Below are 15,404 nucleotides of genomic sequence, written 5' to 3'. Positions count from 1 at the left end.
TCGGGAAATGTCACGCCCCTTACCATAGCCGCCTGCGAGCTTCAGTGTAAATATTCCGTCAAAATCAAAGCAATTTGAGCACAATTTAAACCCGGATGATTGTAACCACTCTAAGTTCATCAGCCTTGGGAAAGCTAGCGATAAGTTAGTGATAATAACACGTGTTGTCTTCTCTAGTGCAGCTCAACCAGGTCTCGTCCCATTCGTCTGTATTTGTGATATCACAAATCCCAGAAAATATGCGTTGTAGTCCAAACGAGTCGTTTGTTGTAGTTTTTAAAAAGTGATTTCTGTTAAATAAAATATCTCCTTTTGAATTGGACTTTGAGCTTTGTAACTTTGCAGATCTTTTTTATGCTCAAACAGCAACATTACAGACTAACTAAAGTTGCAAAAGTGAAAAAGCATAATAGGACCCCTTTAAAAAAAACTGGTACCGTAACGTTTTCATTTTTTTAGTACCGACTTGGTACCGAAGTACTGAGTCTTTTGACTACACTAGTGGCAGGTGTCAATATAACAGTATGCACATTTCCTATCTTATTTGTAAATGAAATTCATCTCCAATCCTTCTTCTATTGTTTCAGGTTTATCCATAGTTATTCAAATGCTAGAAAAACTTATAGCTGCTTTTCCATGTAAAAACCGCCAAATAAAGTTTACACATAGTTACTTTATGATACATAATATTCAGAGGGTGGGGAGATGGGGGATTCCCCAGCTCAATATGTCTCTGCATTGACTGAATGATTTTTATTTTAGGCAGCCATTTCACCCTGTACCCTAAGACTGGTTACCTACTGAACCTAAGCAGGGTTGAGCCTGGTCAGTACCTGGATGGGAGACCTCCTGGGAAAACTAGGTTGCTGCTGGAAGAGGTGTTAGTGAGGCCAGCAGGGGGTGCTCAACCTGTGGTCTGTGTGGGTCCTAACACCCCAGTACACTCAGTGATGGGAACACTATACTGACAAAAAGCACCGTCCTACGGATGAGATGTTAAACCGAGGTCCTGACTCTCTGTGGTCATTAAAAATCCCAGGATGTCTTTCGACAAGAGTAGAGGTTTGACCTCTGCATCCTGGCCAAATTTGCCCATTGGCCTCTGACCATCATGGCCTCCTAACAATCCCCATATCTACTGATTGGCTTCATCCCTCTGTCTCCTCTCCACCAGTAAGTTGGTGTGTGGTGGGCGTTCTGGCGCAATATGGCTGCCGTCGCATCATCCAGGGGAAATGCTGCACGATGGTGGTGGTTGAGGAGATCCCTCTCACAATGTAAAGTGCTTTGAGTGCCTAGAAAAGTGCTATATACATGTAATTAATTATTAATTAATTATTATTATATATATTTTTTATTTTGTTTTTTATTTTTTTTATTCCCAGTGAATAGGACCCACCCGGGTGACACTACTCCAATACAAATCTATAAAATATTGCAAACAACAATAAAATCAGAGAAGGACTTTAACTTTAAGCATCACAAGCAGAAAACAAAGGTATTGTTTCCTCTTTTTTCTGTTGTTTGTTATTAAAATGTTTATATATATTTAATTACCACGTAGGCATGTTGACAATGTATATCTTCAACATTGTCTATGACCAGATATGTTTTCAGTGGATTTTACAAATTTGCTTTGCTTGAGAAAGCATGAAAATATACAGTTACAATGTTTTTATTATTATTATTATTTTTATTTTTTTGATTTAGTCGAGTTAGTTTTGCATCAAGCACAATGTAATTTTCGACAATCGAGATCTGGCAGCAACAGCGCATTTTTCCGCTTGGGTGAGCGCTTCGCTGACAGCTTACCTCGCTCATGAAATCAGCCGCATGTCAAATAAATAATTTTACGTGCATATTCCCAACACTTTATTAAGCTTTACGTTACACCTCAAATGACAAGGGATCAATGTATAATCATGTTTATATTAATTAGCCCATGAACTCGTTCCCTCAGACGGCCTGGGTATGCGGAGCATGCACAGCTCATATGGACGGAACGCCACTGTTATTTAATAAGAGAATGCTGAATGATTTCTAGGTTACCTGACAAAACAATTTTTGTGATGAAATTGCCTTTATTAGAATAGGATGGATGCATGGATTAATGGATAGATCTGTTAGTGCCTGATCAAAATAATACCTTTTTTTTTTTTTAAATAAATAGGCTAAATACAAATATAATGCAGATATTATATTATATTATATTGGCACATAAAAACTAAACAGACTGCGATTGATTACTTTTTGTGCTGATAGTCAAAGATCTGAGTACATGAAACTAATTATTAGCATTACAAAGATGTTGCTCAGATTGAGTGGCTTTCTTGCTCTGAATTAAAAGATTTTAGCCAAACAAAGATGTTCAAAATAAATTAGGTCTCCCCGGCTGGCACCTAGCTTGGGCTGTTTTTCAAAAGTGCTACCTCAAAGTGTCAACCTTATTTATTTATTCACAACAGACGCTGAATTTGAGTGAGAAACATGACCTAACTTCACAATTACTCCGAATGAATCTTCCCTTGATCATTGTGTTGGTGCCAAATCATCACGATGACATTTTCTTTTCCCTTTTTTTTCACGGGCAATTAAACCAGCGCTCAGATCTCTTAACGACCCAGTTACTTTAATAGATCAATTGATTTCTGAAGGCATTTTTTTGCACGTTTGCATACAGAAGGACCTTTCTAGTACAGCCCCTCATCAGAGGAGTTGAAAGCTGTTGCTGTCAGGCTGATGATATTTGGGAATTTTAATTAGTTGGAGTGTCACTCAGATATCCTGCCGCTGCAGTGAAGGTTGAAGTGTTGTTATGCGACAGAACGTGGCTGTTTTCCCACTGAAAGCTGCTTTTTATTGCTTCAAGGTGATCATTTTTATTCTCAGTGTTTTTTCCATTAGTTAAGGGGGAAGATAAATCAGCGGATATTCTGACAGTATTGCTGAGGTTAGGGAATGCCACAGTATTGCTTAGATATTTTCTAATTCTATTCAATACTTTATTTCATTTCTTTGATGACTTATTAACTGCACTATGCCGAGGTTTTGAAGTTCTTTGAGAACAGAGAGCCCAAAACACAGACTGTAACAAACAATTAGCAGTATTATGACCAAAAATCCACACTTTATAGGATGCAATGAAGGCTTCGGTAAAAATGGCATTCAAAAATTCTATAATGTAATGTAATGTAACTTTTGGTAACATTTTATTTAGGTAGTGCACTTAGACATTCTACTAAGTATAAGTTACTTTGCAACTAACTCAACTAACATTCATTAATTTGCAACTACATGTTAACTAACTCTCATTAGAGTGTTAGTAGAGTTAGGTTAGGGTTAGTAGAAGTAGTTAACATACTTGCAAAGTTACTTACGTACCATCAAAATAAAGTGTTAGCAGATATTAAGCAGACAGTCAACTAATACTATAATGACTGCTAGTTGACAGTTACTAGTTATATCTTACTAAAAGTTTTTCACGTGTGACAGAAATAATGTTAACAAATAGCCAAATAGTTGTCAGTGTTGTTATATTATTGATATACTATAATAGTACTTATTCATATTTTGAATTGGTTGTTATTTTAATATTCTGATATTTTCGGTTTTCATTTTAATTTGAGCTTTAGTAATTATTATTTTGCTTTTGCCATTTTTATACATTTATTTTTTTTATATTGCAGTTTAGCTTTAATTTATCACCAATTCATTTTGGTGCTTCAACTTTAAACTTATGGTGCAGTCAACCCACTTATTACACAACATTTTACCACATAAATAATTATGGCGATAAAAGATTTAAGACAAAAATGTTTTAAAATCTTACCAGTTTGTTAGTTACCTTATAATAATAATTATAATTTATATAATATATATAGTAATAATTACACAGAGCCATGTAATAGTTATAGTAATAGTTAAATAATCATAGCTAATGTTAATTTCAACATATACTAATACATTATTAATATTAAAAATTGTATCTGTTAACATTATTTAACGGACCTGAGTTGACATGAACTAAAAATGAACAGCTGTAGTTTTATAATCTAACACTAACAAAGATGAATAAATACTGTAATAAATAAAGTATTAGTAGTAGTACATTTTGGTTAATGCATTAATATTAACTAATGGGACCTTACTGTAAAGTGTTACTGGTATTTCAGTTATTTTCCACATTTCTAAACCTTTTTTTATGTGATATTTATATTTTATATTATTTTATTTCTGATTGATTTAAAAATATACATTATTTTATTTTATGTATGGTTTTAATAGTTTTAGTTAACAATCACAATACCAATACTGTTTTACTGTTGTAGATAATTAAATTTTCCTTTTTTTTTTTTTTTTGAATGTTTGATGTTAATATAATAAAAGTTACAGCAAACATAGCAAATAAACTTATTCAAGTACAACCACTTTTGTGTTACTGAATACTGAATGTCATTTCATGTTGACTTTAAATTACTGCTCTCCTGTGCACATTTCAATGCAGTTTCTAAGGTGTTCTGTTGAGTTGTTAGGGTGATTGTAGTCCTACAGTGCAACTCAGTGGATTTTTTCCCCCATCTTTTTCATTGTATGCCAGAGAAAATGCTTAAAAAGTCTGCTTGGAAAAATAACACCCCAACAAGGTGTTTGAGGTTTTATTCATGTACATATGGTGAAGGATGAATTATGTGCCGGAGTTTAATATTTTAGGCTTGAAGTTTGTTAAAATCCCTAACCTAGAGAATGAGCCATAGTAACAGTGCTGCTTTCCATATAAAGCCTCCTGAATAAAAGCTTTGCTACAAGTGCACAGACTGTGTTGCATAACAGACATTTGGGGGCTGCTTTTGACAAGGATAAATGATTAAAAACTATGGACTTAAATATTGAACCGAGAAACATCATGCACACCAAGCGCCTGCCTAACATTTATATAGTAAGCAGTTATTTTCCATCAACTCACCCATTCAGAAACAGCCCAGTTTAACGGTAGAAATGACAGTATTTGTATCAAATTTGTATCAAATACAATTCCTGCTGAAGTGGGCAAAATGTGACCTCCTGCTCACCATGGGGCAGCAGTTTGCCCCGCTTCATATTAAATATGAATTAGACCAGTTTTGGGAGCTGGAGGCTGAAATACTAGTGACAAAATAACCAAATTCAATTCTAGACACATTGACTTGTGTGGCATATTCTCCTTCAAGCAAGTATTTCAAAAGCATCCATAATCTGCAACAAATAACTGAAAAATATTCATCTTTGCAAAGAAGAGCCGATTGACATCGCAAGCGCTTGACATTTCAAATGAGCCTTTTGACAGAGTTGAGTGAAGCAGTAAATCGAAAACGAATTAATTGGCTATGGAGTGCTAGCCACCAATCAAACAGCAGCTCATTAGCATAAACACATTACTTGACCAATAGAAATTAATTCCTTTGGAGGTGCTTGGAAACGTTGTGTGGGATAAGTCGTGGGAAGTCGTGGCCTAATGGTTAGAGAGTCGGACTCATAACCGAAAGGGGGGAGTGAATACCACGACTGAGGTGCCCTTGAGCAAGGCACCGAACCCCCAACTGCTCCCCAGGCGCCGCAGCATAAATGGCCGCCCACTGCTCCGGGTGTGTGTTCACGGTGTGTGTGTGTTCACTGCTGTGTGTGTGCACTTTAGATGGGTAAATGCAGAGCAGTAATTCCAAGTATGGGTCACCATACTTGGCCTCGTCACGTCAAGGTTGAGTAAGGCCTTGTTTTCCCCTAGATCGGTTGTGGGTTGACTGTTTTCCCGGACTGAGATGTTGGCAGATATGAAGGTGGTGGTTTCAGTCTGGTTTTGTGTCCTGAACATACAGCTTATGTTCTCACATGACACTTTGAGCAGTGTTGCAGTGCAATTAGAGACAGTGTGCTGTCAGCCACCAGCGAGTGAGGATGACACGTCAACATAAACCAATACAGAAATGCTTCCCTCTCTACAAAGATCGAACCTTTTTCCGTTTATTTGTTTTAAGCAACATCTGGGGAAAGGCTTATTGTTTGTAAGACTTGAGAGGTAGAAGAGTATTTTTTGTTTGTGGAATTCATAAATCACGTGCAAGGAATAAACTTTTCCATTAAGATCCTATGTTCAATGTTCAATTTTGTTCAATTATACATTGTATTATATTATATTATATTATAGTATTTTATTTTTTGCACTTAGAATGCTTTGCACTTTTTGACTTGTATTACCTCCAGACCAAGAGAAACTACTTTGAAATCAAGAAAATGAAGTTGTGAAGACTGACAAAAATAAATAATGCATAGCCTATTTGGGCTTTCACATGTCTGACCCTGCAAGCAAGATTTCTTGTATTTTGTAATGTCTGCCGTGAACAAGATGTTTCATAAGGGAGTAGATTTCAGCCTTTGCATCTCTCTTGTTCTTTCTCTCTCTCTTTTCTTGATCATACATTACAGTACATTGTTTAGAAATGCATGTTCTCTGTAGTGTGTCTCTGTGATTATTTATGGGACACAGTTGGGTGCCAGGAGTGAGAGCTTTTTGTGTCTGTGCAGGTGTTTAATGCTGCTGGCAGGAAATGTTTTTCGTAGCAGCAAGACACACAGCAGCTTCTGACTTACCCATATGTGTCCATTATCCATTTTAAAATCCATATAAATGTGCACATCCACATGACATGTAATGCAATATATGTATCTGTTAAGTGATATCAGTGTTGCCAAGTCCGCGGTTTTCCAGTGGAATTGGGCTACTTTAACACTGTTACCGCAGATTGTTTTTCATGTCCGCTGGTTGAAGCGACCCCAATAACGTGATATTTAGCCCCTAAAATGCAAATTTTACTAAGGGAACCCTGCCAAAAAAACGTGTATTTTACCCCCCGGAATGCGATTTTTACTGGGGGTCCCTCCTTGAAATGCGATTGGGCTAGTTTTGGGCTAGTCTCGCTTAGTCAGACCTTCAGACTGATGGCTGAAGGTCTGGAATTCATGGCAGCTTTTATTGACCAAGGCCCGCCCATGAGGCCGTTTGACCGACATGTCAAACAACCAATCACAGTTCGTTTCGTTTCAGCGTCACACCTTTGGGGCGTGGAAATGTCTCCACAATAACAGACCGGTGTGTAAAACTCTCGGACGTATTTTAAAGATTCTATGCCACGAATAGAAATATTTCTGAAATATTATGCTTTTGAAATATTTCACATACTTTTGAGAATCCAGCGTTTAGTTTATCCCGATAAGCGATCATCGTCACAGTTGTAATCACGACAGCTTTCTTTCTTGTTTCGTGAGGGGGTTTGGCGCCACGGGATCTTTGTTTCCAGGCAGAACGTTAAAGAACGCGACACACACATCTCCCGAAAATCCTGTATAATTCAACCAATCCGATGATGACTTCGAAACTCCTGAAGTGTTTCCACTTTTGTGTGTCTTATGCATCAGATGTTCAGCCAACGGTCCGTGGGCATGACATCTGAGGCTGAGACTAGTTTTGTGCTAGTTTTGAGTAGCAATTGGGTAGGTTTTTTTGTGAAAACCTGGCAACCCTGAGTAATATGGACCATATTTAAGCATGTTTTACATATAACACTATATAACGTTTTATTGTTCATATTAATTATTATTTTATTATTAATATTATGCACTGTATATAAGCAATATCACACAAGCAAGAGCAGATATTAGGATCAATAGCGTGAAAAAAATAGTAACTTGCTTTTTAGACACACTATTGCTCAACTTTGGTTTTGCTTAGTCCCGAAAATAGTGTAAATGTATCAGTGTTGTTGAATGAATGATTCAGTGGTTCATTCATAAAGACAGTAACTTGTTTCAGTTTTGAATGAATCTGTTTTTGAACAAAATAATGTGACCCGTGCTGGCAAAATGAGTCGGAATGCGCACTGTCTAATTTTGAGCTATAGGCCAACGAAGTGAAAAATTTGGGTTTTGGTCGAATTTCAGGTTTTCACAAAAATTAGTTAATTAAACCCTCATCTAGCAATCCCAGTGCTCCAAATAGTAATTAAACATATAAAATTACCTTTATTTGTACCATTTCTGAGAGGAGTACCTTTTTCTCTGCTCACTTCTTGCAATTATGTGTACCGTATACACAGAATTACAGTAAGCTATTCACACAAACATAATATGTTATGTCTTAAGTGAACGTTTGGGGAACTGTTAGGGAAAACATTTGATGTGTAACATATTAGATCCATGCTGTACAGTAGGACTTTCTATATAGGCCGTCTGTCTCATTAATGGTAATCTAACAATAAAAGAAAAGATTGCTGCTCTTGATTGAACTGCTTTTGTAGTTTTTTTTATTATTATTATTTAATCAATTTATTTGTAACAAACACACAGAAGTGATTTTTACATTTGATTATTTGTATTACTTACTTGAATGAAAAAAAAATGAAATGAAAAAAGTGTAAAGAAATACTCTTTGAGAGAAGCAGTCAATCAGCGGAAGTTAAAAGCAGATCGTAAGTGTATTTATTTCTTGTCTCAGTGTTTAGCGCAGTTGTCGTTGCTAGGAAATGCTTGTTTTGTTAACTGTGTTGAGACGTGCTGAAGTTGTGTTTGGTCTCGTACTGTATCGCATACCTTGTCAGTGTCATGTGCTTAGCCCTTTTTGTGGTAAACAGTAAAGTGTGTTCAGCTGAATTCAATTTCCGGTTTGTCAAACGGGTATAAAAAAGGATAGTACACCACGGCAGCCCTCGTGTGAAGACCGAAGAGTGTAAAGACCATCGACTTCACAGTGCAGGGACACAGACACAAACGGTTTTGACTCAACCTCTTTTTTTAGTTTCAGTTTTTGTGACTAACTCTTACTATGTGTTTCCATATCCCTACTATTACTACTACTCACAAAACACGCATCACACACAATAGGCAGCACAATCCTAACAACATGTGCACTTTGCCTATGTCTGCTAATACACTCATTTATTTTTCTATTGGTCTCTGGAACTGCCAGTCTGCAGTAACCAAAGCTGATTTAATTACATCTATTTCTAGTCATTCAAGACTAAACCTCATGGCCCTGACAGAGAACTGGATCAAACCAGATGACACTGCTACTCCTGCAGCACTCTCCAATAATTTATTTTCTTTCTTTTCCCACACTCCCCGTCTAAAGACTAAACCTCATGGCCCTGACAGAGACCTGGATCAAACCAGATGACACTGCTACTCCTGCAGCACTCTCCAATAATTTATTTTCTTTCTTTTCCCACACTCCCCGTCTAACTGTAAGAGGTGGAGGTACTGTTCTGCTTATCTCTAATGATTGGAAATGTATTCCTTTACCTTCTCTGGGTATTAGCAGTTCCTTTGAATCACATTCAGTCACTATTACCCACCCTTTTAAAATCCATTTTGTAGTTGTTTATCGACCCCCAGGACCACAAGGTAACTTCTTGGATGAATTAGATGTGCTGCATTCAACCTTTCCTGAGGATGATACTCCCCTAGTTATGCTTGGAGACTTCAACATCCACCTAGATAAACCTCAGGCTGCAGACTTCCACACTCTGCTTGCCTCTTTTGATCTCAAGAGAGTCTTAACTACGGCTACTCACAAATCAGGCAACTAACTGGACCTTATTTACACACGACACTGCTACTATCATAACAAAATTAACAATTCGTCTAACTCTCGCATGCTCTTTAAAACATTGTCCTCCCTCCTTTGTCCTCCTCCTCCCCCTCCTTCATCAACTCTAACAGCTGACGACTTTGCCACGTTCTTCATTAATACAATTAAAACCATCAGTGCACAATTTTCCACACCACAATCTGTCAAGCACATATTACCAGCAAACATACACTCGTTCACATCACTCTTCACTCATTGAGACAGAAGTCTCCAAACTCATTCATTCTAATCATCCTACTACTTGTCTGCTTGATCCTATTCCATCTCATCTTCTTCAAGCCATTTCTCCTGCAGTTGTACCTGCACTCACTCACATCAATAACACATCCCTTCACACTGGTGTTTTTCCCTCAGCATTTAGACAGGCTCGTATAACCCCACTACTTAAGAAACCCACCCTTAACTCATCTCTTTTAGAGAACTACAGACCGGTTTCCCTTTTTCCTTTCATTGCAAAAACACTTGAACGACCTGTGTTCAACCAAGTCTCTGCCTTTCTCACACAGAACAACCTCCTCGACAACAACCATTCTGCTTTCAGAAGTGGACATTCAACCGAGACTGCCTTGCTCTCAGGTGTTGAAGCCCTAAGACTGGCAAGAGCAGATTCCAAATTTTCAATACTTATCTTGTTGGATCTGTCCGTTGCTTTTGACACGGTTAACCTCCAGATCCTCCTGTCAACCCTATTGGCAAAGGGCATCTCCGGAACCGCACTCCAGTAGTTTGACTCTTACCTCTCAGATAGGTCCTTCAAGGTATCTTGGAGGGATGAGGTGTCCAAGTTGCACCATCTAGCTACTGGGGTGCCTTAGGGCTCAATATTTCCTTGCCAAGACAGAACTGCTTGTGGTTCCATCAAACCCATCGTTTCATCACAATTTCACCATCCAGTTAGACACATCAACCATAACTTCTTCAAAAACAGCCAGAAACCTTGGAGTTATGATTGATGATCAGCTGACTATCTCAGACCACATTGCTAAAACTGCCCGGTCCTGCAGATTTGCTTTATTCAACATCAAGAAGATCAGGCCCTTTCTTTCGGAAGATGCTTCACAACTCCTTGTTCAAGCTCTTGTTCTGTCCAGGCTGGACTATTGCGATGCTCTCTTGGCAGGTCTTCCAGCCAGTTCTATCAAACCTTTACAATTAATCCAGAACGCGGGAGCAAGATTAATTTTTAACAAGCCGAAAATAATTCACGTCACACCTCTGTTTATCAGTTTGCATTCCCTACCAATAGATGCTCACATACAATTCAAGGCATTAATGTTTGCCTACAAAACCACCATTGGCTCTGCACCCCTTTACCTAAATTAATTACTTCAGACTTACGTGCCCTCTAGAAGCTTGCGTTCTGCAAGTGAACAGCACTTTATTGTGCCATCCCAAAGAGGCACAAAATCACTTTCTCTGACTTTTAAATTAAATGTTCCCTTCTGGTGGAATGACCTGCCCAACTCAATCCGAGCAGCTGAGTCCTTAGCCATCTTCAAGAATCGGCTAAAAACACATCTCTTCCATCTTTATTTGACCCTCTATCTCTAGCACTCTCTATTATAATTATATTATTTATAAAATAAATAAAGTGTAGGTGTAATCGATGACAGATGTCGGTAATATTCTGTTTCTTTCTCATTTACATATTACATGAAACATAATAGTGCATTTAATAGATGGAAAATGTATCAAATTATTCTCGGTTTCATTTAATAGTATTATTATTGGGTTGATTAGGAGTGATTTTGTTTAGAAATAAGATCTCTTCATGAAGGTAAAGGTTGATATAAAGTGACTTTACTCAGAAGCAGCTGTCCATCAGGAGTCTGTAATATGCCACATAGGCCTCTAATGGACTTGAATTCAAATGTTGCTCAGATCAGATGTGCCGAGCCCCTCTTTCTTGCTATTTGATTCATTTGCTGCTCAATTTCTATTGATTTCCCAGTATCCTTGTCCATCTAGCATCCCTTTCTCAGAATGCTTAGAAACGCAGGGATTGCCGGAGAGTGTGATGAAGTTCAGAGAAAGCGAGATGGAGGCTCATTAGGTTGATTCTCAGGTTAAGAGCTTTGCTCTCTGTGCTGTAGGCAGCCAGTATAAGACAGGCCTCGCATGTTCAGGGCTCAGAGAATGTGAGTTCTCCCATTAAAAGCCCATCTGTGGGAATGGGGCTCCTAAATGCTCTGAAATGGCACACTCGGGCAGAGAGCTTCGGCGAGAGTGGCCTGTGCTCAAACCAGGCTAATTTGATATAATGATCTCTTATCTGCCGTCTTTCTCCCTCTCTGTTTTTCCTCTTGTTCTCGAATAGACTCTGTCTTTATCTTTGTCTGTTATCGCTCTCTCTCATTACTTCTGCTTTTCACCCTTGAATTTCCCTCGTTTTCCTCTTTTCATTCATTTTCAGTTTTTCGTTTCAATTGAATTGCTCGTTGTTACCATTTATTTGCCTTTTGTGTTTTTTTTTTTACTGTGGGCACTTTTAGCCCTGTGGACTTTTACAAAACAAGCTCTTTTGAAACACTTTTCACATTTTTAAATTTTGTTTTATTTATATATTTATTTTTATTTCTTTATAATTATTTTTTTTTGGTCAAATAACAATGTGTAATAGAGTTTGTACATGCTTCACAAGAAAATAATTTTGCCAAAACCATTATTTCTCTTAAACAACAAAAGTCAGTCAGTCAGTGGTCAGTGTTGGTGATAGAAATAGCTTTTTATACATTTTTGGACTAATTTATATTAACTAATAATAATGAAAACTATTGTAATAATATACTATATATTATACTATATAATTTCCCAATGTGTCCTAAATATAGAAAATTCTATAAAATTTTCACACTTTTTCCACAATTTGAGACACCGTTTGAGTACATTATATTTCGATTTATTTATTTTTATTATTTTTTTTGTGACAGTGGTTTTGGTCATGGTGGTAATTGCAGAAAACTCATATTCTGTCTTAAATTGAGTAAAAATTAATAATTTTCACACAAATACTGACAATGGTACACAAAACATATTGAAATAGATTATTTTAGTCTGTTTAGATTATCTTTTTTTAACTATGTTCTCAAAATTATTGTTATTGTTATATTATTGTTGTTGTTGTTTTTGTTAGTGCAAATTGTTTTGTTCGTGGTGGTAATTACAGAAAACTGAGATTCAGTCATAATTTGTGCAAAAATTATAAATTTTGAATCATAAATACTGAAAATGGTACACAAAAATATTGAAATAGACTGTTTTATTCTGTTTAGCTCATCATGTTTTTAAAATTATTATTAATGATTGCTGTTATTGTTGTTGTTGTTGTATGACTTGTTTTCATATTTCTTGAACCAAAAAGAAACAACACAATCTCATGGTAAATCAAAACTATTTTACATTTTGGCAAATTGATGGTTTATTTTTGTATCCTATTCATACATTTTCAAATGGTCTGCATAAGATCAGCCCTTACGCCCCACTGATGGTTATGTTTATCTTACGTATTTTTCTTATAATCTTATCTTTTCGTATGATGCACACTGCATGAATTCATATGAAATCACCACCTTGTAAAACAGGTACAATTTCTCAGAATATTAGGCTGAAATAAATGACAAAGGTCTGTTTTTTTAGACTATTTTTAATGTGACAGCCATATAACAAAAAAACGGTCACAATAAGTTGAAATCTGTGACTGTTCACTCCCCCTCCTGTTCCACTTTTAAAAAAAGCATGTGGATTTTTTTTTCATACAGCAACAGATGTCAAGTTTCAAAAAGCTATTTAAAGCCAGAAACGTCATCTTAAGCCATCTGATAGCTGTGCGAGTGCTTTCTAACTAATTGTGACCTTATCTGTGTGTCTGTCCGCAGACAGCACTGCCAGCATCATCGCCAGACGGCGGCGGTTCCACAGACTGACTCAGGAACTGTACGAGCTCCCGCTGGTGGTGTGGGATGACGGGGAACCCGTCCTGAGCAGCACCAGTACCCTGACGCTCAGGGTGTGTTCCTGCCAGAGAGGCACCAGACTGAAGATCTGTCAGGGTGAAGCGTTCCTCTCCTCCGCAGGACTCAGCACTGGTGCTCTCATTGCCATACTGCTCTGTGTGCTGATTTTACTGGGTGAGTTCAACCTGGAAATGATGCCTGAGTATTTTGCCAGTGCCTGTGAGACATATATATATATATATATATATATATATATATAAAAAAAAAATAGAGAGGAGAGAGCACATAATATATATATATATATATATATATATATATATATATATATATATATATATACCTCAAACACATCATCCTTCAGATTGTGAGAGCAACATAATCAATTACTTATGAACAGGGCCAAAAGAAACACATAGGAACTCATTATAAATGCTGTTGATAATAGGTAATGTTATATGGCATTCATAAAGCTTTTAACTTATTTAACATACATACTTTTTGAGTAAAACTGAATATTAAGAATGAATAATCGAATGATTGTTTTTGTACGATTATGGATGTTAGGTGATAATATTATTGCTTAATTTGAATGACAGTTAAAAAACGTAAATAGATACATATTAAAAGTAGTCAATGTTTAGTAAAATAATATTACACAATATACAATTCAAGTAAATTAAAAATATAATTATTATTAGTATTATTGTTATTATTATAAGACTACGTATAAAATGTAAGTCAGTTTTAAATAGCATTTTAATGTAAATTTAATGTACTGTGAAATGTAAATAATGAATAATACAAATAACATAAGATAAAGAGAAATTGTTATATTAAGTAAATTAAAAATATAATTATTAGTAGTATTATTTGTATTATTATTATTATTATAAGACTACATATATGTGCATATACAGTAGTCAATATTTGAAGTGGATCAAAACCTTTCATCAAAGTTGTCCTAAAACAAAAATGTGTTCTTGTCTAAGGACAACTTTGATGAACTTTTTTGATCCAATTCAAATGGTGACTATTATATATATATATATATATATACAGTGGTGTGAAAAGGTTTTTGCCCCCTTCCTGTTTTTTTTTATTTTTTGCATATTTGTCACACTTAAAAGATTCAGATCATCAAACTAATTTTAATATTACACAAAGATAATGCAAGTAAATACAAAATGCAGTTTTTAAATGACGATTTCATTTATTAAGAGAAAAAGCTGTCCAAACCTACGTGACCCTATGTGAAAAATGAATTGCCCCCTCCTGTTAAATCATGAAAGAACTGTGATTAACCACATTATTTTAGAAAGCTGAGTTAAATTTCACTAGCCACACCCAGACCTGATTACTGCCAGACCTGTTGAATCAAGAAATCACTTAAATAGAACCTGTCTGACAAAGTGAAGCATGCTTAAAGAGCAACACATCATGCCGCGATCTAAAGAAATTCAAGAACAGATGAGAATCAAAACAGTTGACATGTATCAGTCTGGAAAGGGTTATAAAACCATTTCTAAGGCTTTGGGACTCCAGTGAACCACGGTTAGAGCCATTATCCACAAATAGAGAAAACTTGGATCAGTGGTGATATTTGCTCTTTTAAATATGTACCTATTTAAAAATGTTTGTTTAAGCAATAATACTATTATATATATATTAGTACTGTCAAACGATTAATTGCGATTAATCACATCCAAAATAAAGTTTTTGTTTGCTTAATACATGTATGTGTACTGTGTTTATTTATATATATATATATATATATA

General features: G+C 36.1%; 1 protein-coding gene across 5 annotated transcripts in view; it reads left to right on the top strand.

Annotated features, from left to right (window-relative positions):
• LOC107582195 (cadherin-18-like) overlaps positions 1 to 15,404 on the top strand; it is a 298,071-nt gene that overhangs the window by 277,103 nt on the left and 5,564 nt on the right. For all 5 annotated transcript variants that reach the window (XM_016267946.1, XM_016267947.1, XM_016267945.1 and 2 more), the window contains one exon: positions 13,552 to 13,803. In XM_016267946.1, the coding sequence (XP_016123432.1) occupies positions 13,552 to 13,803 (252 nt within the window). The remainder of the gene's footprint in view (positions 1 to 13,551; positions 13,804 to 15,404) is intronic.

This window comes from Sinocyclocheilus grahami, unplaced genomic scaffold (assembly GCF_001515645.1).
Source record: "Sinocyclocheilus grahami isolate Dianchi unplaced genomic scaffold, SAMN03320097.WGS_v1.1 scaffold41.1, whole genome shotgun sequence".
NCBI lineage: Eukaryota > Metazoa > Chordata > Actinopteri > Cypriniformes > Cyprinidae > Sinocyclocheilus > Sinocyclocheilus grahami.
Note: the sequence above shows the minus strand (reverse complement) of the source record. Positions and strands in the feature narration are given on the sequence as shown.